The 25,186-nt window shown below is 39.9% G+C and overlaps 1 protein-coding gene across 1 annotated transcript; it reads right to left on the bottom strand.

Annotated features, from left to right (window-relative positions):
- Positions 1–1,428: 1,428 nt before the first annotated feature.
- Positions 1,429–22,108, bottom strand: LOC117021607 (zinc finger protein 705A). The gene is made up of 9 exons (XM_033104845.1): positions 21,882–22,108; positions 19,458–19,615; positions 13,417–13,697; positions 13,064–13,134; positions 6,879–6,964; positions 5,116–5,242; positions 4,310–4,405; positions 3,724–3,806; positions 1,429–3,266 (listed from the first exon to the last, which is right to left on the bottom strand). The coding sequence occupies exons 5-9, from the start codon at positions 6,888–6,890 to the stop codon at positions 2,622–2,624; spliced, it is 963 nt and encodes a 320-aa protein (XP_032960736.1). The 5' UTR covers positions 6,891–6,964; positions 13,064–13,134; positions 13,417–13,697; positions 19,458–19,615; positions 21,882–22,108; the 3' UTR covers positions 1,429–2,621.
- Positions 22,109–25,186: the final 3,078 nt, after the last annotated feature.

Genomic DNA, 25,186 nt, shown 5'->3' with positions numbered 1-25,186 from the left:
GTGTAATTCTGTCGCTCTGTAGTCATGTAATTGTCCTGTGGACAACACCCCCAAATCCTTTGCTCTCAAAACGGCTCAACATACTTATGTATACATAGGTCAGTGGAGACAAATGCCACAGGCACGTGAACTTCTCTGAGAAGGAAGTGTGTACAGGGATCCTGGGAGGCACAGGCATCGCCCTCAGCAGGCAGCAGGACCCACCCCTCCCTCCTGGGGACACCCTGGGAAGAGGGGTGATCCCTGGCTAAGCCACCGGACAGGTCTCACATTTAGTTGTTGCCCAGGATCACAGCTAAAGTTAACTACCGCTTGGGGTTAAATTATGTATTGTCTCAAACAGATTAAATGTAGTAATAATATAACCTGACTTTTAGAAAATGATTATGAAATGTTTTAATATAAAAATAAGAGAAAGTGGTGTACCCAGATCTCAAGTTAATTTGTAAAGCAGCCTTTATTTGCAAACAAGCCTACTTACTACCTGTAATAACTCGGTGCATATATACAGTATCACCACACAGTAGTACTCATAACTCTAAAATAAAGGCACTAAGCTACTTCTACCTTAGAATTGAGGACACTGAGTCACAGAAAGGTTCAGTAACAAGATCTCATGGGCTGTGCCAGTGGAAATTAGAACCCATGGGGTCTGTCTCCAGGGTCTGAACTTCTAACCATTAATTTGTTCTCTGTAACCCTTGTTCACACGTCCATGGGTTCCTGGCTGATTACAACCCCTACCTCTCCAGCCAAGGTGCCAAGATGTTGAATTTTAGTTGCTCAAAATCCTCACATGACTTGACTGTTTCCCCCTGGATGGGCAGTAGAATCACTTGTGGGGATTTTAAAAATATAATGATGTATCAGTTTCACCCAGAGATGTGCTCATTTCATTGGTCTCAGGCTGATTTGGGGATTGTGCCAGTTTGAGAGCACGGATCATCCGAGTTATCTCTTGAGAGCATTTTCCCTTGAGGTTTAGATCCAATATTGGGGCTTGTAGAAGGATAATATACTTTGAAGCCCTGGGCAAAGAAAGGGAGACTTCCTTTGTAAGAGCTTTCATTTTGCTTGTGGAAAAATACATAAAGTTAATCATAAGAAGGGCTTATGCAGTGCCTGACAGGTTAGGGGATTTTAAATTGCTGGAGTTTTCTTTTCAGGACTGTGTGGGGGAAGCACAGCAGTGGCTGTTTGGGGAATGAGTAGGTGCGTAACTCAGGACTCACCTGATAAGATGTGGGATGGGGCCATGGGAGGAACTCCTGCCCCCACTTAGTTCAAATCAGAAACGTCATGGAAAAAACCCAAGGAGAGTTCTTGGTCAGGAAGGGCAGAGCTACCCGTCTGACCCCACAGAGCTCCTCAGGGGCAGAGACATGGCCGGGGACTATCCAATGGTTCATACTAGATGTCTGATACTGCCCCCATAACCCTGCTAGGCCAGGGTCCTAGCACAGAGAAACCTATCAAGTGGGCTGAAGGTCCCTGTTGTGTCACCACCAGGGCACAGATGGAGATAGCTGATGTTGGTAGGAATAGTGAGGCTGAGCTGTGTGAAAGGAGCTGTTGGAGAAAGGGAAGACTCAGAGTTAGGCTGAATCTCTAACCCACATACCACGGAGTGCCAACTCAACTGTATGTGTCTACAACGACATAAAGAACACTAGAATTTCACCAACAGATTAGATTTTTCAGTAACGTGGTTTACTATTTAAATATTTACAAGCAATTGAACAAGTTTAATTTCTTACAAAATTCTGAATTCTGCATTCCCAAATCACTCTATCTTGCATTTACATGCCACATTTTCCTCATGAATAGTTATTTTCTCAAAATTCTGAATTATTTGCAAATAGCATGTTAAAAGGCTCTCTTAGAGAGTTTCCCCCTACCCACAGACTGATTTTTCTGATGCGAAATCTAGCTGAAGTTTTCTCTACTTTGATTTTAGGACTATTCCTCAGGGCGAGAACTGTAACGTTGACTATAAAATAAGTGCTCACTGAAGACTTCCCTTCTTTCATGATACCAGAAGCATTTTGTACAGTCTGAATCCTCACGTGCCACAAGTGTTCCTGTATGAATAAAGGATTTCTCATAATTTTTCATTGAATCACTTCTCAAGGATGAATTATTTGGTATTCCTCAAGGTTTTTACCCTCTCACACCTGTTCTAATGGTTATTCCTTCACTGAGTTTTCTTATGCACACCATGCCTTGTGCTTGGCTGAGTATTTGTTCACAGTGATTACAAACCGAAGCGTTCTCTCAAGTGGAGTTTGCTCATGTTGTTTAACCATGAATTAGAAATGAAAGCATTCCCACAGATTACATACCTAGGGGTTCTCCCCTGTGCAAATTCTTTTGTGTATTTAAACTTTAGAGCTGTTGCTGAAGACTTCTGCATTCCTTATTTTTCCAGTGAGTTCTATGTCATCTATGATCAGATCACTGACTGAAGGTTTTGCCACACAGATGTTACACATATGGATTCTCCTCCATATAAACTTCATTATGTCAAATGAGTAAGGATGACTGTAGGATTTTCCACATTTATTACAGTGTTTCTTCAATGTGTGAGTCTCTTCCACATTCATTACATGTATAATACCATGTCATCTAACGTCAGAATATTTACTGAAGGCATTCATAATTTTCTCTCCATTGTGGGTTCCCTCATGGCGTCTAAGGGCAGAACACTGACTGAAGGCTTTCCCACACAGATGGCATCCATAAGGTTTCTCTCCAGTATGAGTTCTCTCATGTCGTCTAAGGGCAGAACATTTACTGAAGGCTTTCCCACATAGATGACATTCATACGGTTGTTCTCCAGTGTGTGTTCTTTCATGCTGTCTGAGGTTAGAGGATTGACTGAAGGCTTTCCCACATAGATGACATTCATATGGTTTCTCTCCAGTGTGAGTTAGACTGTGTTTTCTAAGGTCAGAACTCTGAATAAAGGCATTCCCACAGATATGGCATTCGTATGGTTTCTCTCCAGTGTGAGTCATCTCATGTCGTCGAAGGCTAGAGCAATTACTAAAGGTTTTCCCACACAGATGGCACTCATATGATCTACCTCTAGTGTAAATTTGCTTATGTTGGTTAAGGTATGACTGGTCACTAAGGGATTTTTGACACTGTTTGCTGATGTAGGGTTTCTTTTCCATGTGAGTTAACAAATGTTGAGTCACTGTGGAACTATGAGTGAAATCTCCCAAATCATTATTTTCATCAGGATCCTCTGGAGTATGCGATTTCTGTTTTGGGGGAGGAAATGAAAGGCTGTTAATGGCTTGCCCACATAAGTTCATACATTCATTTCTCTACATATGAATCCTAAATTAGTCTTTCAGTGAATGTCTCCAATTAAAATTTTTCCAATGTTACTTGCATATACATGGTGTGTTACTCCCCTCCATGCACAAAGATTTTCTCTTTTGTAACATCCCAGAGCTTATAGATTCATTTTGAAGAATTCAGTACGTTTCTTCAAAGACTAGGCATATGAGCAACGTACATGCAGTTGTCCTTTTTACTAAGATCTCAGGATATAGTTTTGGGCTCAGATTAATTTCTTCACCAAATTCAAACTACCCAAAAGTTTTTGCTCAGAAAAAGATTAATCCAAACTTAACATAAATTGGGCTCTATTACTAATATTCCATTGCCAAGTCTTTAATTTGGATGACCAGGGTCAACATCCATGAAACTTACCATTGGCATGATTGTAAATGTGTCCTTCCTGCCGATATGTTGTGTGGTTATTATTTCTTGTTTTTTAATAGTACTTTGCCTGCCTAATATAATTGAAAAAAAGGAAAATTAGAACAGCATTAGGAGAATGAAAATATTGAAAAGCACCAAGACCCACCCATGTGAATATGTCTCAAAAACTGGCGTTTTGATGGGGAATACTCTAGGATGTAGAAACACATTGTAGGGCATTGACAATTTATAAAGATTTTCATGACTGAAATATAAAATAAGTAAAGTGGAGATGAGATGATTGGTAGGTAAAGAGAGGGAAAATCTTCAAAGGGGAGGATGAGGACAACAGTTATTATGTGAAAGTTTAACTTCAATAATTACATGAATATCTTTTTCCTTAATATCTTTTTCCTTAAACCAAACAGAAGGAGGACTCAAAGAATAATGACATTTGAAGACTTATGCTTCAATGTCCTTATCTACAATTTAGAAAATATCACTAACTTAACAAACTCTTCATCTGGGATTTCTAAGGACATACTCTCACAGACCAGGCACCTGATACCTTTTGGCACTGATACCTTTTGCTCACCTGGACTCTGGCTTTGGAGAAATCCAGTTTCTTCACGCCACAGTTCTTCTCCTTGCTCCAACTGGAAAATCACATCTGATTTGCAATGCTGATACCCTGTTCATGGGAAAAAGGTACATGGATTTTGAGATTCATGCTAATAAAAGTGCATTATCATCAAATCTAGAACAAGCTACTGAGGAAGAAAAAGAACACGGATGGTCAGCCCAGACAATACATTGAACAAAGAAAACATTGAAGGTCCTTCACCAGACCAGGAAAAAATCCACATCATGTGTCCAAAATAGTGAGGATCTCTGGATGTTGATGCCCATTTTCACTCAAAGACAGAATGCAGAATGGAGAAAATGGAGAGATTAAATGTCTGCACAGTGGGTTGAATATTATTTTTAAACAGGTACCAACAACATAAGCTACACAAGAATAATCGAGTTCTGTTATTTTCACTACTCTGGCATCAAACCTCTGCATAGTGACTAGAACAGAGTAATTATTTAGAAAATATTTAATCAATTTATGCATTCAGAAGTTTGCATCGAGTTTCCAGCTCTGTTCTGAGTGTTAGAGACTGACTAGCAAGAAATACATTAAACTGTGATCAAGATTACATTCTAGTGGGGTGACACACTAGATGTAAGTAAATGAAAAGAAACAATCCTCTGTTGTGTAGTTATAAGGTCTATGAAAGAATCAGGGAAAAGAAGAGAGTGGGTGTGTGGAAGCTATTCTAGATACTTGTTGATTCAAAGAATAAATGAATACCTGCCTACCTACCTATGTAAATATGTGTATGTTGATAGACTCACCCAGGGAGACGAGATGACTGATAGTTTCCAGCATCACATCTCTAAACAGCTTTCTCTGGAATGTGTCCAGCAGGGCCCACTCTTCCTGGGTGAAGTCTATAGCTACATCTTCAAACATCACTGATTCCTAAAAAAAGAAAAAAAAAAAAAATAACATCATGGATATTCTGGTTTAGACAGAGAAATCTCTGCCAATGTCCAGAGTATGAGGGTTGAGAAGACAACACTGAGGAAGGGAGCCAAGGAGCTGGGTATATAGAAAGAGCAAACTGAGTTTGGAGTTCCTGTCAGTTCATTCTGTGCTGAGCTGGCATCTGCATTTCAGATACATCACAGAGATATACACAGTATGAATTAAAAAACCTTTATTATAAAGGAATATCACGAGTATGGTGTAATATAACCTGGACATTTTTTGATAAATGGCAATTATGACTTCCAGACATGCGATTATAAAAATTGCCTTTAAAAATTAATAACTAAAACTCTCTTCCTACTTAACATCAAGTAACTTTACAGACTTATCATTAAGGCAAACAATACCGTGACTTGCCACTTTTGAAGCATGACTATGATTACATCATTCCTCTAGCTGAACCTCAGATTCCTCGTCTATGAAATGGTTTAATAATATTTAATGAGTGTTGATTAATTATAAAGTTCATCCTAAGTAAACATGTATTAAATACAAGCCATTAGTCTCTTACTCACTGAAGCGTCCAAGATCCCTGAAGCAATCTCCAGCATTCATCAGAAATGAGTGAGTTTCATACAGAACTTAGTATCAGTAGGTGTAGTCTCGCTCAACTCTACAGGACTTAGGTGTTCGTAACAAACTCCGAGGTCAGAAGGTTCAGCACCACAGGCCAGGGCCCTCTGACAGGGCTGTACTGAAGGACAGTCGTAGCCTGACCTTGCCTGTGGGATGACGCCTCCCATTCTCAATTGTCTCTGGGACCTCAAACCAGTTATCACTGTTTCTCCTGTAGCTTTTTCTTATCTCCATGCTAAAGGATAAAAGAAGCTTTTTGATTGATTTTGGTCTATCGAGCTCTTCAAAAATTTCCAGAGGGCCTTAAATTTTATTCTACTCTACTCCCTCTCCTGTATAAGCAGCCACAATTAAGGACATACTCTTCCCTGTATATTAATTCCAGTGACCAAATATGAAAAGCAGGTTAATTACAAAACGTAAACTGTGTGACGGGAGACAAGGATGATAATGAAAATTTTAGTTATCTTTTTAAGAAGTTTCCAAAAGTACACATATATTGTATCAAAACTTTAAAGTTAAAATTGAAAATAAATAAATGATTCCTCATGTTTTCTCTGGTCTAAACTTCTCTCGTGCTCCCTCTAACACGTCACAGCCCTCACCCAGGACCAAACCACTGCTCCCTATTGGACCCTAATGTTCTGCTCCTCGCCCATCTCTATTAACACCACAGCCCTCAATCATGTGACTGATGAGTGAATTATTTCCCAATGTGGCTATGGGCTGAACTGCGAAAGAAAACTTCTTTTATCTCCTCTGTAAATACACAACCTGCTGGAGTCAATTAGCATGATGTTAGGCAGAGTATTAGCTATTGAGGGGCTGTGACCCATTATATCCATCTCGGAGTGCGGGAGACATTTCACTGGGCTCAAATCCTTGAGTACTTCCTGATTGCGCTTAGAACACTGATGCTAGTGTAGGAGAAATCTGCCCACTGCTGTCAACAGTGGTGTCATTTCAGTAGAAAGAGGCATTCCCTACTCACCAATGGCTGCATTGTCAATAACTCAGTTGCCAGCTGTCTTTCTCTGGTTTTCAGTCACAGACAGTCCAAGCACTAAGCAGGCAAAGCTGGGGACAGAGAAAGAAGCCATGTGACTCCAGTCGTATGCACAATTTCCAGACCCTCATGTCATGAAGCCCCAGTGTTCACCTGGCTGTGACTCCCAGTCTAACCAACAAACATGCAGTGTACTCTACGAGAAATGCAGTGGACTCTCCTCCTCCCCCAGGGTAAAAGAAAGAAGACAATGACTATAGTTGATAACAAAAACCCCCCAGAAATACAGATATCTTATGGATAAGAATATCGCAAGTTTTGAGTTGTGTTTGTTAATTAGGCCACGGCATCCAGTTATTCAATTGCCTCCCTGATTTCCAAGCATAGTGATCCTTGCCTCATGCCACATATAGATTTTAGTTTCTACCTGCAGATAAATACTGTGGAATTTCTGATTTCATTATTCTAGCTTTGTGCACTAGCAGTGGTTCTCCATCATCCATGGAGCCCTGTGGACTCTTACTCCCTTCCTGCTCTCGAGTCCCCCTGGACTTGGACAGCAAGCGACTAAAGAATCTATTTTTGACGGGAGTTAATTCAACGACTTACTCCATTTGGAGGGCTAAATGGCACACATGCGTTAGTCCAGTCCTTAAAATCCCCTGCATCAGAAAGTAGCAGGAGTACATGCATGAATCACAATGTTACTGTCATGTACTGCCTCAATCCTCTAGGCCAAGGATGCCCAGAGAACACAGAACGGCTGGGGTGTAGGAGGAACTCTAGTGGGTCCATCTCATATTTTCGTAAGGTAGTAGCTGAAATCCTTGAAATCTTATTATATATTAATGTTCATTAGCTGCAGTAACCCTGCATTTCATTACACACAAACACACACACATATGTGTATGTATGTGCATATACAGGCAATATACACAAATGTGTGTTTGACACACACACACACAGAAAGCACTTATAAACTGTAAATTCTCCCCTACATTACCAATAAAATGTATTTCATGGAAAAAATGATGATAATATGCCATAAACAAAAGTAGGATTAACTCACCCATTTGTACCTGAGGTCCAGAAAAAGAAAAAGATAAATTTGTATCAAACATGACTCTATGCTTAGATATTTACATATATTCACTTATTTAATCCTCACAGTAAACCTGATTAGTTTATTTACCAATAAATGACATAAACAGAAGAGGTTCAAAAACTTCAGTAATATAACAAAGTTACACAGCTAGAAAATGACCCATGTATAATGTATATTTTGCTCTGCCTGTCTACTATGCTCAAATTCCCTAAAAATTACATACCATCACTAGGTTTTACCTGAATATCTCCTATGACAATAATCAGAGGCCCCTTCCCTCTTACTACCACCTCTTTTGCTTCTTACATTTCCACAAAATTACAGAGAACTCAGGTTCTCTGCCACATAGGAACTTCCAGTGCATTGACGTCACCTCTCAAACATCAGGCTATATCTCTCTTCATTTTTCTTGCCCAATATTATGCACTTACTCATTTCAACACTTACCAAGACCAGCACTTTTTCTTATTTCCCTTGGACTATTAACCATATTTTCGATCCCAAAAGCAAGTGACTCCATGTACCTGCCTTTTTCAGGACTGCATTACACACACACACACACACACACACACACACACACACACACACACACACACACACACACACACACACACACACACACACACACACACACACCCCAAGGGGTTGATCCCTGTCTAAGCACGGAATCATTACTCTTAGTGGTTTTCAAATGTATCTGGGAACTCTACTATATCCTGAAGTAAATCATTCTTCTATACTCCATAAATATTTCAAGTCTTCTCCATGCCTTCTGAATCTACACAGTCTCATCTTTCAGCAAATGAGGATATCTACACACAGATTGTATTAGTTTGCTAAGGCTGCTGTAACAAAGTACCACAGACTGGGTGGCTCAAACAACAGAAATTTATTTCCTCACAATTTTGAACCTATGTTCTCTCAAGTTCCTGCTCTTCTATCCTCTACACAATCAAACTGGAAGTGCAATTATCATTTCCTCACCCTTTGATTTGCAAAGACCACCAATGATTATTTTATAAATACATATTGTTAATATTGTCAGTTATCTCCCTATAAATAAAACCTTACTTGGAAACAAATACCTCTTTTTAAGGTATTTTCCTAGCCTTCCTTATAGGACACCTCCATCTCATCTATGTCTTCAGTCTCTTCTATAACCAGTCCTACTCCCAAGTCATCTACAAAGAATTCCTCAGTGCTATTGGCAGGTCTCAAGACTCCCCATTTTCTTTTTATACAGTGTCCTGGCAGATTCACGCATCTATGCAATTGCTGCAATTTCTTCTACTGCTATTTCTAAATTGAAAGTGACCAATTTCTTGTCTGGATTCCACTTCTGAGCTATTACCGATGCTTGCAAACTTACACCTAAAATGAAATATTTCTCAGGACAATACCTCCACCGCTCCAAATATAAAAATCATTCTCCTCTACTCTCCAATTTTAGTTAATGGCTCCATCAGACATCTGACTATTTTACATGACTTTGCTGAACCAAAAAAATACATTATTATCTCTACAAAGGTCACTATTATCAGCCTTCATTTCCACCCTAATCCATATACACAAACTTCCCACCCCACACACATTTACTTCAGTTTCAGTTTAAATCTCAATTACACAGAGATACTTTCACTGAACTGAAACCAGAGTCTTTTCCTTTCCCTCTGCTTTGAAATAAATAGAACTCTACTATTCTTTCAGGCTGCTCATCTATCATTCATTCACTCATTCATGCATGCATTCATGCATTCATGCATTCATTCATGCATGCTCTATCCCCCCACTATCTAAATGCAGAAAAATCAACAAAGGAATGGTAAGATTAGGGAAGCTTCCCTTGACCATGATAAATTATAAATACAGAGGAATTTCATGTCCACAATAAGGAAAACCTGTCCTCAAGGTTGCCTGCCCCCTAATGCTTGCAGTCAAGCAATTATTTTCCCATTGTAAATTCATTTTTGAAACAAAGGAGTCTGTCTATCCTGGTAAAAATTCTCTCCAGTACTTAACAAAACTTAAATAGATGGAAAAGCCAATGAAGCCACCCTTTATTGATGCAGTCGCCACACAAAGGACCTCAGAACTTCTTTCTTTTCTAGATAAGTCAGTCTTTTGATGGTTGATCTATCTTTATAAGCAGTTGATAACCTCATCAATCATATAAATCTAAAGGTGCACTTTGATTAATCTAGATGCCAGTCAATATAAATCTCATCAAGGCATGCCTTTTTGAACATAACATTTTCTCACTAACTAGGTAAATCATATAGATGCAATTAAGGAAAACATGATGTCCTTTCATTCTTTTTCTGAAAACACTTCATTTTTGAGTCATTTTAGGTTCAAAGCAAAATTGAGGGGCAAGTACAGACAGTTCCCATATACCTCCTGTCCCCACAAACAGTCTGCCCCATTATCAACATGCCCCACCAGAGTGGAACATTTGTTAGCCAATGAACCAACACTGACACACCATTATCACCCACAGTCCCTAGTTTACCTTAGGGTTCCCCCTCTTGGTGTTCTGCATTGTATGGGTTTGGATAAATGTATAAGGACACGTACCCACCACTGTAGTATTGTATAGAACAGATCCATTCCCCTAAAAACCCTCTGTGCTCTGCATATTCATTCCTCCCCACCACCCCACTGATCTTTTTACTATCTTCATAGTTTTGACTTCTCCAGAATGTCATATAGTTGGAATCACACAATACGTAGCCTTTTCAGATTGGTTTCTTTCACTTAGTGACATGCATTTAAAGTTCCTCCATGTGTCTTCATGGCTTGATAGCTCATTGCTTTTAACTGCTGAATAATATTCCATTGTTTGGATATACCACAATTTATTTATCCAAATTAATTGTCCTAAGGAAGGACAGCATCGATGCTGCCAAGTTTTGGCAATTATGAATAAAGATGCTATAAATTATTCACGGGCAGATTCTTGTCCCCATGTTTTCCAACTCATTTGCATCAAGAGCAAGAAACATGACGGAAGGATAGTATAGTAAGAGTATGTTTAATTTTGTAAAAAAACTTCTAAATTGTCTTCCAAAGTGGCTGTACCAGTTTGCAATCCTACCAACAAAGAATGAGAATGCCAGTTGCTTCTCACCAGCATTTGGTGTTCTCAGTATTGTGGATTTTCTAATAGGCATCTAGTGGTATCTCACTTTTATTTTGATTTGCAAATCCCGAATGACTTTATATGTTGAGCATTTTTTCATATGCTTAGTTCCCAGCTGTATGTTTTCTTTGGTGAATTGCCTGTTCAGATCTTTTGCCCATTCTCATGGGATTGTTCATTTTCCTATTGTTCAGTTTTAAGAATATTTTATACGTTATGGATAACAGTCCTTTATCAAATATGTTTTGCAAATATTTTCTCCCAGCCTGTGGCTTGTCTTTTCATTTTCTTGACAGTGTTTTTCACATAGTAGAAGTTTTTAATTTCAATCAAATCCAGCTTATCAATTATTTCTTTCATAGATAATGCCTTTGGTATTGATCTAAAGTCATTGTCAAACCCAAATTCACCTAGATTTTTCTCCTATGTTTTCTTCTAGGAGTTTTATAGTTTGTTTTTTTATTTAGGTTGATTATATATTTTCAGATAATTTTTGAAAACGGTGTAACGTCTGTGTCCAGATTTATTTTTTTGTATGTGGATATCCAGTTGTTACCCTCCCCTTGTTGAAGACTTTTTTCCCTCCGTTGTATTGTTTTCGCTTCTTTGTCAAATATCAGATATAACCACACAAAGACTATATTTGTGTAGGTTTATTTCTAGGCTCGGTAGTATGTTTCAATGATCTATTTGTCTATTATTTCACCAAAAGATTATGTCCTTTAATTCTTTATTTTTCTAAAAGTCTCAAAGGCAACCTTCATCTCTTTTCCTCGAAGTGTCACTATTTTGTGGGTGTTGGTTGTTATGGGCAATACTATAGAAAAGCTAAGAGATTGATCCTGCTCTTTAAGAGGACTTATAATCTATTAATATCTTTCATGCTGTGAGCATTAGGGCGACTCTATATAAGGAGAAACACTTGTGCTTAAAATATATATTCAAAAGACCTATTATTCAGGTATCTAGAGTGTACATAATTTACCACCAAGAAATAGAAAACCATTTCACTGTAGGTCTCTTCAAGTCAGATTTAGCTAATGATTAGGAACTGTAAAATACAAGTTTCAAAATGTTAGAGCTTCACACAATAAATAATTTAGCTTTTCCTATAAATAGGATGTGCTTTAACTGTTCTTAAAAATATCAAACATCTGAAAAACTAATAACATCTCAAGATATATGTAGATACAGAGATGTAAAAGAACAAACTGTTTTTGAAGAAAACCAAGAAGTACATATTCATTTAAGTACAAGCATTTGATTTTTAAAAACCTGCCATCATCATCATCATTGTCACCATCAGCATCGCGACGTTCTAGTGCCCTGAGGCCAAAGAATGTTGAACTAGTTTCTCCTGGAGCTGGAGAGCTCAGAGGCCAAGGGCCCAGGCTATGGACTCAGCCTACCAGGGCCCCAGCCAGGCTTCCCCACATGCTGGTGATGTACAAATGGAGAGATGGCCCCTACTCCTTCACAGGATTGTTGAGAGGTAAAAATGGAGTAATGAGTGTAAAGTGCTCACACTTGGAACACTGTGAGTCGCTGCTGTAATTACTTACATCTTCTTGCCAACTTCCTTGATTAACGCAGGAATTATTTCAGAACCATTTACACCTCAGATCAGGTAGCCTCCCACACTCAGTGACTGGAACCCTGGTCCCATGTACCTCTAGAAAAGATGCCTTATAACGGGGGCCTCTCCCTGCAATAGCCAAACATTCTGACGATTAAGGGACTAAAATCAACTGCCTTCAACAGGAAGTGGAATGATTGATGTTCAATGCCGTTGGACAATATCAGAACTCCAACGAAACATTATGTGTACCCCCTCAAGGAGACTGGGATGGCTTCTGTGTGAGAACTGCCATCCCAGGTACACCACGGAGCCCCTCAAGCATTTTCCCAAGTAGAGCCCATACATACCCTGCAAGGTGTCAGGTACACATCTCCATAGTGCAGAATGTTCAACGAGCATCTTCCAAAGCCTACAAACTCTGTAGAGGGAGAAAACTGACATTCATCTCTAAAACAGAGAGGGCCCAAGGTTCTACCTCTGAACCCTTGCTGTCCTCCTCCATCGCTACAAGGCCAGAAAGTGGTTGGATACCCTGCTCCAATTGTGTCCTGAGCTCTTATACAGTGTTTTCCCTTTCAGAGCGCTTGGACTGGGCCCTATGCTCTACACCCCTTAAACACCTGCCTCTACCATGAGCTCTGAGGTACCTGCTCTTCTCATAATAGTGAGAACACCCCTCCTCCTACACATTGGTCCATACCTGGAAATTTGAATCTTCTCTGTAATGTACAGGAAGGAGAATGTCTTCAGCATCACAGAAACAGGCAATGTCAAGGTGGTTACCGAGCTTTGCTCTCTGCCTGTTGTATGCATGTACTGTGATGATGAATCTGAATCCTTTGCCTCCAGGGTTGAGTTAAGGGGTCTGAGCAACTGGAGAGTTGTTTAAACGTCTGAGAGATGGTGGCTGGATTCTGGGCACTGTTTCCTCTTATTTTCCTGTCAGTCACCCAACAGGGAGGACAAAGCTTTCAATCAGATCTGAAAGAGAAGCCCCAGATTAATGTAAGGATCTGATAACTGGGGGAAGGTAGCCAATATCCACAATGCCCGAAAGATATTATAAATATGGTTTACCAATTTGAGTTATCCAGAGAATATGAGAGAAGGAAGATCTAGCAAAACTAATACGGATTGCCTATGGGATTATGTTGGGTTTTGACTTGAAGACAAATTTAGACTGAAATGTAAAATAATTTTTTACCTTTAGAACTTTTCTTCTAATGAAATATAGGGATACCCAGGGAACCCCTAAGCACGTGAAACAGAACAGCCCTACGAGTGGGAAGAACGTATGTAGGTATCACTGTGCTTTGTCCATGCTTCCACTGGCACACATCAAAGAAGGTCATGAGTGGTTACGAACTGTAAATAAAAAGCAACCCCTCAAGAGCTGATCTTTCTTAGATAATAGAAAACCCCAACAAGGTCCCACTAACTTTCCAAATGTCCTGTGTTAAATAATTGTTATTTTGAGCCAGGAAGAGTTCCTGCTACAGCACAATCCTGACACATATTCCTTTCCAAACTATCACCATGAATTCATCATGTGGTTTAAGGAGAATTCAGTGAAAATTACTTGAAAAAAAGGTAATCAATGCAGTAACTATTAAAAAGGCTAAAGTATCAAAGAGGTAGGAGTAAAAAGGTAATTAAGTATTCATAATCAAGAAATCCTTTGCCCTGGAGCAGAATATCATTTAAAAATTAGCCAATAATTTTAGTAATGGATGGATTACAAAATAATTAAAAACATTAATTAGAACTTCAAAGCAGAAATACAAGAATGAAAGTTAAAGATTTACAAGAGTAGGAAAAATGACTTTGCAAAGCTCCAAAACTTTCAAAAATATACTAAAAACCATTTAAGAGAAGAGACCACATTGGGAAATAAGAGAAAGGAAAAGATACAATGTGAAAAAATCTCTCATTCATGTGGATGACAGGCTTTAAAATGAGCAAAAGAAAAGGATTAAGTGAAAACTATTGAAAGGATGAGAAAGAAACTGAAAGCTGTGAAAGACAAGCCCACAACTATAAAATTCATGTTACTGATAAAGAAAACAAAGGAATGATATGACAAAAATAATTTTATGACTTAATTTAATAAAGAAGACCAGAACATGACAACCACAGAAGATACAATGTCAACTGAAAATTAAAAGGGAAATCTCTTTTAAGTAATCTTGTCATAAAAATTTTTAAATGTACATTATGAAAATTAATACTTGAACATATTATGTAAAAGTACCAATGGAACAAAGCTAAAACATTATTCTTAGAAAATTTTGTCTTAAATGTTTGTTAATTAAACAAGGATTACAAAAACGGTATAAACACCTATCTCAAGAAGTTAATAAAATGAAAAATTCATTTGAAGAAATCCATAAGAGGGAAGTAACATGGAGAAGTAGAAAACAAAGATAAGCCAGAAAAGTAGAATAAAAATGTAAGATGGAGACTAATGGAACTGTCTGTGATGAAGGAAATGCTCTGTATCTGCATTGTACAGTACAGCAGCTACCAGGTATATGTGGTTACAAAACACCTGAAATTTGGCTAGCATTACTGAGGCTATTAAGTAGTTATTTAATTTTAATTAATACAAATTTAACAGCCACATGCAACCGGTGCTTTCTGTATTAGACAGCACAGATCTAGAATCCTGGGGAGGTAGTTAAAATAATGAATAGATTCAAGACAAAAATAGAAAAAGAACACAGTCAAAAATAGGACATGAGACTGATGGAGTAAATGTTGACACAATAAAATTTAAAGATTGTAAGATATTACTTTGATATGACAAACGTCTAAAGATAAATATAGCGGAGAACCAGACACACTGGGATTCTATGGACATAAAATTCAAATTCCCTAGAGGAAATCTGGATTTAAAAAAAATGGAAGATGAATAAATAAGAAAATTTGCAAGATACACTTTGATGTGACAAAAATAAACTATGCTACCAGTATGGAGAGGAGTGTTACATAGTAACATTGGCTACATAGTATTTTCAAGAACATGTTAAGAATTTATTAGCTATCCAATTAAAATGGGAAGATAACATAACTTTTTGCCTAGTAGGAAAATTTAAAACATGTAAATTCATAGCACAATGTAGTAAAGTTATGTCGTCATCATACACAATTGAATTATATATTTAAGTGCAATCCCTATGCGTGCAGAGATAAAATCTTCTGGCTTAAGGTTTCTGGCTCCCAAAATGAAGTAATTCTACCAGGGGACACAGTAAATATGCCATTAGGTAATTTTGGTCATTTCTCAAAAATGCCTGACAATATTATTAAGTCTTGCATGCCAGTTCCAACTTCCACGCAAAATAAATAGTATTTCAAACCTTTGGTATGACCGATGGATTTTCACAGACCCGTCTTTCCTCTTACATTCATCAGATGGTTTGTAACTTACTTCTCAAATGAATCGGATAATTTTGGAGGTAGATTTTCCAACCATTACATTTTAAAGTATGCCAGTACTCACAATCCATTGTTTATGCCATCTACCCCTTAACAAGAGAGAAATTGCTTGTAATCCCAGCTACGTTCTTTATCTCTACTTTTATGCTTGGGTCCCATTATTTCCTGTCACATCATGAATTTTATGTTATCACTTATAAAAAATACACTTTATCTTAAACTATTCCCTCTCAATATGATCCATCTGCTTAGCAATGAAGTATGTTACAGCATCTCCCAGTGTTAAATTTGAATTAAAAAAAAACAAAAAAACACTCTGGACTTTTATTTCCAGCTGTTGCCTTTTCTCATTACCTTTTTAACCCAAGGGTGAGGGTAGAGTCCATTCATCAGCAGTTCTCCTAATCCTACCCATCTAATCCCACTCCAATTTTTGGTCCCTGTTAATTCCTGGGCATCATTTTTGCTGACATCAGTTCACAGATGAGTCTTCTGAAATACTTCTGAAGGTACTGACAAGTCTGTGCTGATATGCAGACCCAGGGAGGCTGTCAGAGGCATGCCTGATACTCTAGAAAAAATGTCTTGTCTCTATAAGAATATTTCTTTGACAAAATGGTGTCTTTAAGTGGAGGTGGATTTATCTCATCCTTCTTCCCTCTCCAACTCATCCAGGCTAATAAGCTGTCATGTACAGAAGTAGAGAAATCCAGCTATCAGTTATCTTTCAAAACTTTCACACTTTAAAACACTTCAATAAATATTATGTTTCTCAGTTAAACCCACAGGCTAGAGATGAATGGATGAGCAAAATGTGTCATATTCATATAATGGAATATTATTCAGCCTAAAAAAGGGAAGGGAATTCAGACACATGCTACAACATGAATAAACCTTAGAATATTATACGAAGTGAAATAAGCTAATCATAAAAACAAACACTGTGATTCCACTTATCTGAGTTACCTAGAGTCACATTCAAACAGTGAGAAAGTAGGTTGGTGGTTGCCAGGGGGTAGGGAGAGGAGGAAATGGGGAGTTTTTAATGGATATAGTTTCAGTTTTGGCAAAACGAAAGAGTTCTGGGGGTGGATGGTAGTGACAGTTTGGACAACTGCATGAATATACTTAATACAACTGACTTGTACACTTGAAAATGGTTCAGATGGTAAATGTTATATGTATTTTACCACAATAAAAAAAAATTGGGGAAAAAAGGCACAGGCTGGAATGCTCTCTGAGTGTTCTGCCAGAGACATAATAATTCCATAATTTTTTATTGTTTCGAAACAAGAGCGAACCTCAAATTATTAACCATTTGCTCAGTGCAGAATTCTTAGTGTTTCTTCTGTTTCATAACAATAACGTCAACATGAATGTCTTTGCTTGACATTCTTAATTATGAGTTTATTACTTTGAAGGACAGTCACAGAAGGTGCATTGCTAGTTGTGGGCTCATGAGTATTTTCAAAGTGAACAGATATTGCCTGGTTGCTAAACCCCAAATGTAGCACACTTTCTGGCTCTATCTGAAATGTATGAGGATAATTTTCTTGCATCCTCATATGAAGTAGAATTTTTCACTCTGGTTAATGTTACCAGTCAGAGGAGATGAAGCAAGGCATTTTCACATGATTACATCCTTGGTTAAATGCTTTGCCTTTCCATGCCATATAGAAAGCTATTGTCCCACATCCATCTATATCTCTGTGACCTATGTACATATAGCTGTATCCGTTTGTTTGAGCACCTCTGTGTGATGAATATTCATATGGTGTGCCTTTTTTGAAGTTTTTATACCAGAAAATTAATATGAATTTCCTGCTTTATGTAGTTATCCAATACCTCATGGCATTTTTAAGAGGAGTTTCTGGCTCAGCTATATTTTCTTGCTGGGGGGTCACCATGTGTTACTGCATCATTTCTTAAATAAACACTTCTTCTATCATGGAGGATCTCATGGAGTTTTTTATAAAGCCAATTCCGGATAGAATGGGATCTAGCTCTGACTCTGGTATGTTATTTTTGAGGGTCTGTAGTTTACAATTTTTCAAAATCTTTCCCATCCTCTGTTTTGTTCACAATTATTACCCCTTTTTTACTTTCGCATTTAATTTCCAGTTTTACACACACAGGATTTTCTAAGTTCTCCAGGAACGGTTCCTGCTGGCTGTTCTCTCCACTTGCCATCCAGAGGACAAGGGATGGCATCTTCCAGCTGCCCCAGGCAGAGATATAGTAAGACGTGTGCAGATATTGAAGGGCTGAAAAGAGCAGATGGCAGAAAGGCAGCTGGTACTGAGGGCTGAGACAGTACTGGGGCTTAATGTTCCTTGTAGGGGGGTAGGGAGTGGGTCACCAATCCGCCTGCCTTCCAGGGGGCCCCCCTGCCTGCCAGATGTCCAGGCTCCAGGATGGGGATGGGTGTCGGGGTGGCAGGCAGGCCCTGAACCTGGGCCTCCTCTCTTCCCAGCAAGCCTCACCTACAGGTGATCTCCGAGAACTTCCAGTCTTTCTTTTTCCCTCCTGCTGCTTGTCCTTTGACTTCAAGGAACATATTACAAGGAGCAGACTTAGGACTTTAAGGCAAACCACCCCAAGTCTTGCTCTGGGTATCTGGTCATTCACTCGTGGAGGTCTGGATTCTATTCTCCCATCTCCTTAGATTTCTTCTTATTATTATTGCACTCACCACAAAGACCACTGTCATTATTGCTGTTAATTACCATGATTGTAATTATGACAATTATGATTTATCACTACTGTTGTTAGGAAACACTAAATTAGAGTTCGCTATCCACTCAGGGTGCCAGGTTTACTGAAGGGAACTACAGAGGATTCCCCAAAATACACACAGACACACAGATGCCTTGAGGTCACTCCTGGTGCCCTTTCTAGAAATGAGTGTCCACATATTTTCCAAGTTTCCTTCCAGAATCCCGAGTAGCCATTTTGACAGGGGAGACTGGACGAGGGCGTCTTGGACTGCCTGAGCCTCAGGGATGAGCCACCACTCATGACTGCATTCAAGGCCCAGGAAGAGCACCCACTGCCAGCCAGGCTCAATGAAAAATTTCCTAAGACACCTTGGGGCCCAGGAATAGACGGAACAAGCATGGAAGATTAGACAGGAGGTTCCTGCCCTGTGGAGCCTTCGCAGTATTTTCTAAGTACTACGCCTCAGAACCAGGGAACCGCTCACAATGCTCTCTAGACCTTCAACACGAAGGAGGGTGAGGAAGAACCAATCCAGTCACCCACCAACAGCCCCAGGCTCAGAAGCAAGATGCCAGAAGTACATACCTGAAGATGGTAGGTGGAACAGAAGTCAGAAAGTGCAACAAGACATTCAGGGCCGAGAAAGTGCCGTAGCCTTAATGTTCAGAGTAGCAGGGGCTTTGGAGGGCTGAGGGGCAGGGCATGGTCCCTGAGTCTGGCCACCTTCTGGTAGGCCAGATTCTCTGGAAGAGAGACACACACACACACACACACACACAAACATATTTAAATCAACTTACATAAGAGCTGACTCTGAATGACAGATTGTTTTCCATATATATTTTTATATTCTATTATTCTTTGCTCACTTGTATTTCAACATTTTGGAACAATTAACACATCTAAACAAAATCCATTTAATATTTTTAAAAGAAAAAAGATGATAGTTGCTATGACATGAATGTGGATTACACAGGAAATCAAAATGCCTGCTTATTCTAGAATATCCTGTTTGAATGAGCAAAATGTACAGTCAACAAATAATCAACCAGTTTGAAAACCACACAGCAATTAAACAAAACCCAGGCAAGAGGCTTTTTTTACATTAAATTTGATGTTTTCATGTATCACTTACCTTTCTGACAGAAACTAGGATTTCAATGACAATTTCTGCTGCCCCTAGATACGTTTGTTTCTAATGTATGCCGCTAAAGAAAATATTAATATTGTCTAATAAAGTTTCTACCACGCATTGGAGATTATGAACTTAAAAAATAACTTTTTGCCATGACTGTTAATCTTTTATAGTATCTCAGACAAGATATTAAGCATGTCATAGATATCATGGCTTGAAGAGAAGCTCAACAAAACTGGTATTTTTATATCCACTCTAAAAATGTTGCAAGAAGTTTAATAAGGTTAAGTATGTACCAAACAAGTTTCCTCCGGCTCCTTAGCCTCTCAGTCTCCCTCCCATTTCTGGATCTTTAACCCCCAAACAGCATTCTTACTCCTTCTCCAAGCTTCCTTCACAGAGTCAGTGCCCCTTCCTCCCTCCTCACTGGAGATACTTTGGATGTACTCTGAAGATACTTCAGTTTGAAAAGTCTGGGCCCTCCCCTGTCAAGCTGCCTTGTAACTGTGGAGCAGGCAAGGAGGTCTGCAGGGCAGGCCAGTAGAGAGGAACCAGCACTGTCTTCACAGGAATGACATGGGGACGGGACAGCGGCAGTGTCTGCCCTTCCCACCCCTGCCATTAAAAATTACAGATCATATTTCATACTACTGAGCAAGAGCCACCTCTTTTTCATGGTTTTAATTACAATGATCTCAAGTTTTTCATTTCCCTTTTCCAGAACATCACATTAAACTATCAAACATTATGAATGTCAGAATTAGTATCTAATTAGTAGCACTGGAACACATGAAAGAAGGTCAGCAATGGAAACAGCTCTGAGCAATTTATTCTCCATGAACAGATGAGCTCTCTTCCAAAAAATACCCCACGGCAATCCAGCTCATCCTTGATCATTTTCAGAGACGTGGCAAAGAGCACACATATTTAGTTGGAAACTTTAGTTCACATCTCGCTAAGTTAGCAGACGACAAGGGGAGGAAGATATCGAATATTAGTTAACTTAGGTTTTGACTGTTAATGTAAAAAAATCATCAATATCCTTACCAAGACCACATTGAAATAGTGTAAAATTATTTGCTAAGCACCAAAGAATGCCGTGAACATATAATAAAGGCTGGAAAACCATTGAGACCTCATAATCTGAATCGGACACAATACATTTAAAAGGGACTGAAAATTGGAAATTAAGAAAAAAAACTAATGAATTTGGGATCTACCCTTTTCTTGCCCACTGCTACTGCTGGTCAGACCCTTCCTCCTAGTCTGTCCTCGTTCATCTCTCTGCTGATCGTCTTTTTGTCTATTTCCATTTATCTCACTGTTTCTTGCCCAGATCACTCTCTTTCACTCTCATGTGTCTTTCCAAGTCCACCGGACCCACCTTCCCCCGTTTCTCCCTCACCCTCCCTGACTCACTGTCTCTCTGCTTCTCTTCTGGTCTCTCTTGACCCTCATCACACGCCTCACCTCCGCACTCACAGGAATAGAATAAAGATGCCCCTGCCCAGGAAGAGCACACTTTCCAGTGGGACAGCGGGAACGTAAACACACATTGACAGGCACGGCCAGTGGGATGGGTTCGGGGTCACAGGGCAGGGGCGGGTGAGCGCCCCAATACGAGGCTCAGGGGCCTCCCCGAGGTGGGGACTGGGAAGGGGGGGTCGAGGGGCAGCAGGACTGGGCCCCAGAACGACGGCAAGATGGGGAGGAGGACGGCTCTGCAGAACCCAAGGGAGGGACGGCGGGGCGACCTGAGCTGCCCCCAGGAACCGCGAATCCACCTCCAGACACCGCGCGGGGCGGAGAGGGGAAACGGTGAAGGAGCCAAGGCAGAAAGGTCCCGGCGGCGTCCGGTCGCGGAGCTATTTTACCTGAAACTGACGCGGATCCCGACCCGGCAGGAGAGCGGCTGCTGACAAGGCGGGGCTCCCTTAGACGGGGCTGGCGGGTGCGGGTCGGTAATGCGTCCAGGACACTGGGCTCCGGGTGTGGGGGCCGCGGCGTCGGAGGAATCAGCGTGCGAGTACCAACTAGAAACAGTAAAACTCACCCCGAGGCACCCGACGCTAGAGCTAGGGAATCTGCTTCCGGGTTGGTAGGAAGCTGCTTGCTCGGAGGGGCGGGGCCTAGGGAGGGGCGGGGTCAGGGGAGGGGCTTGTGGAGGGCGGGCCTAGCGGGCTTCCGCCGGTTCCCGGGAGTTTCAGGGTCCGGACTTCCTTTTCCATGGGAGACACTGTAGGACAGGAGGATCTCATGGCAGGTTTCTTGACTGGCAGCTGACTTGTGAGAACAGCTTCTAGGACAGATTTCTTCTTTGTTGTGTGCACGAGCGTCTACCTGCGTGAATGCTTTCGGAGAAGATGCCATACATATATAACAGTACTTCCTCTCAAATTGAAAATGGAAATCAACCAAATAAAAAATCATGAACCATGAAAAATTAAACAGTGAAAGAAATATGAATGGTCATTTTAGTGAAAAATGGAAGCAACCAACCTCAGTGGTGATTGGGGAAATAGAAATAACAATATTAACTTGATACATTTTTCTGTGAAATTTGAAAATCATAAAAGTTATTGATATTGTCTTCTTAATTTATTTGAAATAAGCTCTTTCATACACTCTTCTAGGAAATGAACATGATTAATGTTGTTTTGAAGACAATTTGATGGCCAATGTGTTTTGATGGACAATTTGGGACTATTTATCATAATTTAAAAGATATTCTTGCACATAGGGTTCTACCTTTTGGAGGCATCTATTCACTTCCACATAATCGAATTAATGTACGATCTAATCATATTTGATCTAATAATCTGTTGGCGTAATATTCAGTGATTGTTATTGACCATTTCCAAGCATTTTAAAAAGTTAATACCTTGTAAAATTTTAACAATATATATTTTATGCAAGTAAAAACATTTGTACATTTGTCAATACACTTTCTGTTTCATTCTGCACCTTGCCGTTTGACCCAAATAATTGTTCCTGAAAAAACTCCCATTGACACATGTAGCTCTAGTTCATTCAGGTTCACTGAGGTTTACTATTTATTTGTGTAGATGCCCTGGGGTTTTCTTTTTTAATCCCTTCTACTGGTTGACATTTGTGTAGTTCAAACACTTCCCTTCCAGTAGAAAATGCATCCACAGCTATTTCTGGGCAAATGTCCTTGTTAATATGAACAGAAAGTAAGCAATGGGATCACTGGATCTTTACTTTTTCAGGCATTTTCACACATAGTCCAAGTCCCCTTGATAAGACTTGGAAGCCTGAGAATATGGTTATTAGGACCACAAGGATGCTTCTAAATTTTTCAGTAGGTTAATGGAGGGACAGGATACCTTCCCCTGAGTCTCCGCTGCAAGCTTGAGAGGGTTACTTCACCAATAGACATCAGGTGGTACAGTGACAGCCACGATCAGCTGTGTGTTATGTCTGTGAGGAGACTCTCCTAATTATCTTCATTAAATCACATCTCAATCATGAACAGGAAACTCTATTAAACTGTAGTATAACAACTACAAAAATTGACCATAAGAATTATAATAATAACAATAACAATGAAGAACAGCAATAATGTTAATGACACATGTAAACAGTAATAATTTAATAGTGATATTCATCTAAGGAGATGGAAATTGGGTCACAGAATCCCCTAAGTGTACAGTAGTGTGCCAATATGAGTCCTCATCAGGAGGTTTGCAGTCAGAGTCCTAGAATTGCATCCTGAAATGAGTTCCGTGAAGGCAAACACCAGCAGCAGTAGAGGAAAGGAAAACAAGTTATAGGTGAGCATGGATTACTATAGGGACATGTGTGTGAATCCCTCCAGGAGGGGAAAACTGGACTCTGGCTTGGGCCCTCCCATAAGACACTCAACAGCTCTTAGTAGTTCAGACAGAAAACAGGTCTCCCCAGCCACACGGGTGCCTCTATCCTCCACTCAGAAGCCATTCCTACTGGAAATCTGAATCCCCAGCACTCCATCCGCCTCCACCCACTGGCTGCCTTTCTGCCATCTTCTCACCAGGGCACCTCATGGTACAAGCATGTCAGTTCCCATATCCCCACCTAGGGGTGTTGTAGGGCATCATTCACTATGCTCTTGGGCTAAGGGGGTCGAAATGGGCCAGGAGGTGACGGCTGAGATAATGCTGGGGGCTTAATGAACACGGTATGCTTGGCTTCTTTGTGCTAACTATAGCTCTGGCTCCTGCCTTCCTTCCATGACACCCATTCTCATCAGACAGTTGACAAACTGTCAAAATCTGCTGCAGCCTGGCCCCAGTCCAAGAAGCTTCTATTACAGATCCTTAAGTGTGTCTTTCTAGGGTTTGCACACCACATCCCAAGTTCACCAATGTCCTTCTCATGGTTGGTTTTCTTTTATATCCTCCTGCTTGGTTTTCCTTATGGAACTATTTTCTTTTTTGTAGATTTAGGACTCTGAATCTAAACTACCCCAAGAGACCTGGTAGCTTGTCATTACTTTAAAGAGTTTGTACTCTGATCTCTTAGGTTTTTTATTGTTATTATCATTAGTGTTAGTGTTAATGCCACTATGATCATCATTGTTATTCTTGTTATTGTAATTCATTACTATTTGTATTATTACATTTATTAGTACGAATTTTTTTTGCTTGTTGTTAAACAATATTGAATAGAGTTTCCCTGTTTACAAACGGTGTCCAATTAACTGAAGACCCTTACAGAGGGTTCTCCAAAAGACATACACACACTGATTTTCCCAATTCCAGCTGTACCAGTCGGTCCCCTCTTGTAAGACAAGTCTACGTTATACTCCAAGGCCCCTCTGGAGGCATGTGCCTGCCTGTGCTGGCAGCCCTGTGCTGCCAGCAGGGTGCCCTTAGCCATGAAATCTTTTTCTAAGTGTACCGAGGGACTGATATCATTCTTGGCTTTCTAGAAAGACCGGTTAAAGAGTCACCACTTGCCCCAGCGTTTTCAACTTCAGCTCAGAGCCAGGAAGCCAACATTAGTGAAAATTGAGGTGCAAGGGGGGCATCCTAGGAATGCCTGAGCCTCTGAAAATATTCTCAGTCCCCTCATTGTCCCAAGAAATTTTGTTACTTCACTGTAAGACACAGATATGTCAATCTGCCTACCTAAGCAACCACAGATTTTTCTAAGTTCTACTCAGTGGTGTATAAAC

This window comes from Rhinolophus ferrumequinum, chromosome 4, assembly GCF_004115265.2.
Source record: "Rhinolophus ferrumequinum isolate MPI-CBG mRhiFer1 chromosome 4, mRhiFer1_v1.p, whole genome shotgun sequence".
Taxonomy (NCBI): Eukaryota; Metazoa; Chordata; class Mammalia; order Chiroptera; family Rhinolophidae; genus Rhinolophus; species Rhinolophus ferrumequinum.
The sequence above is the reverse complement of the archived record's forward strand: the minus strand, read 5'-3'. Positions and strand labels throughout refer to the sequence as shown.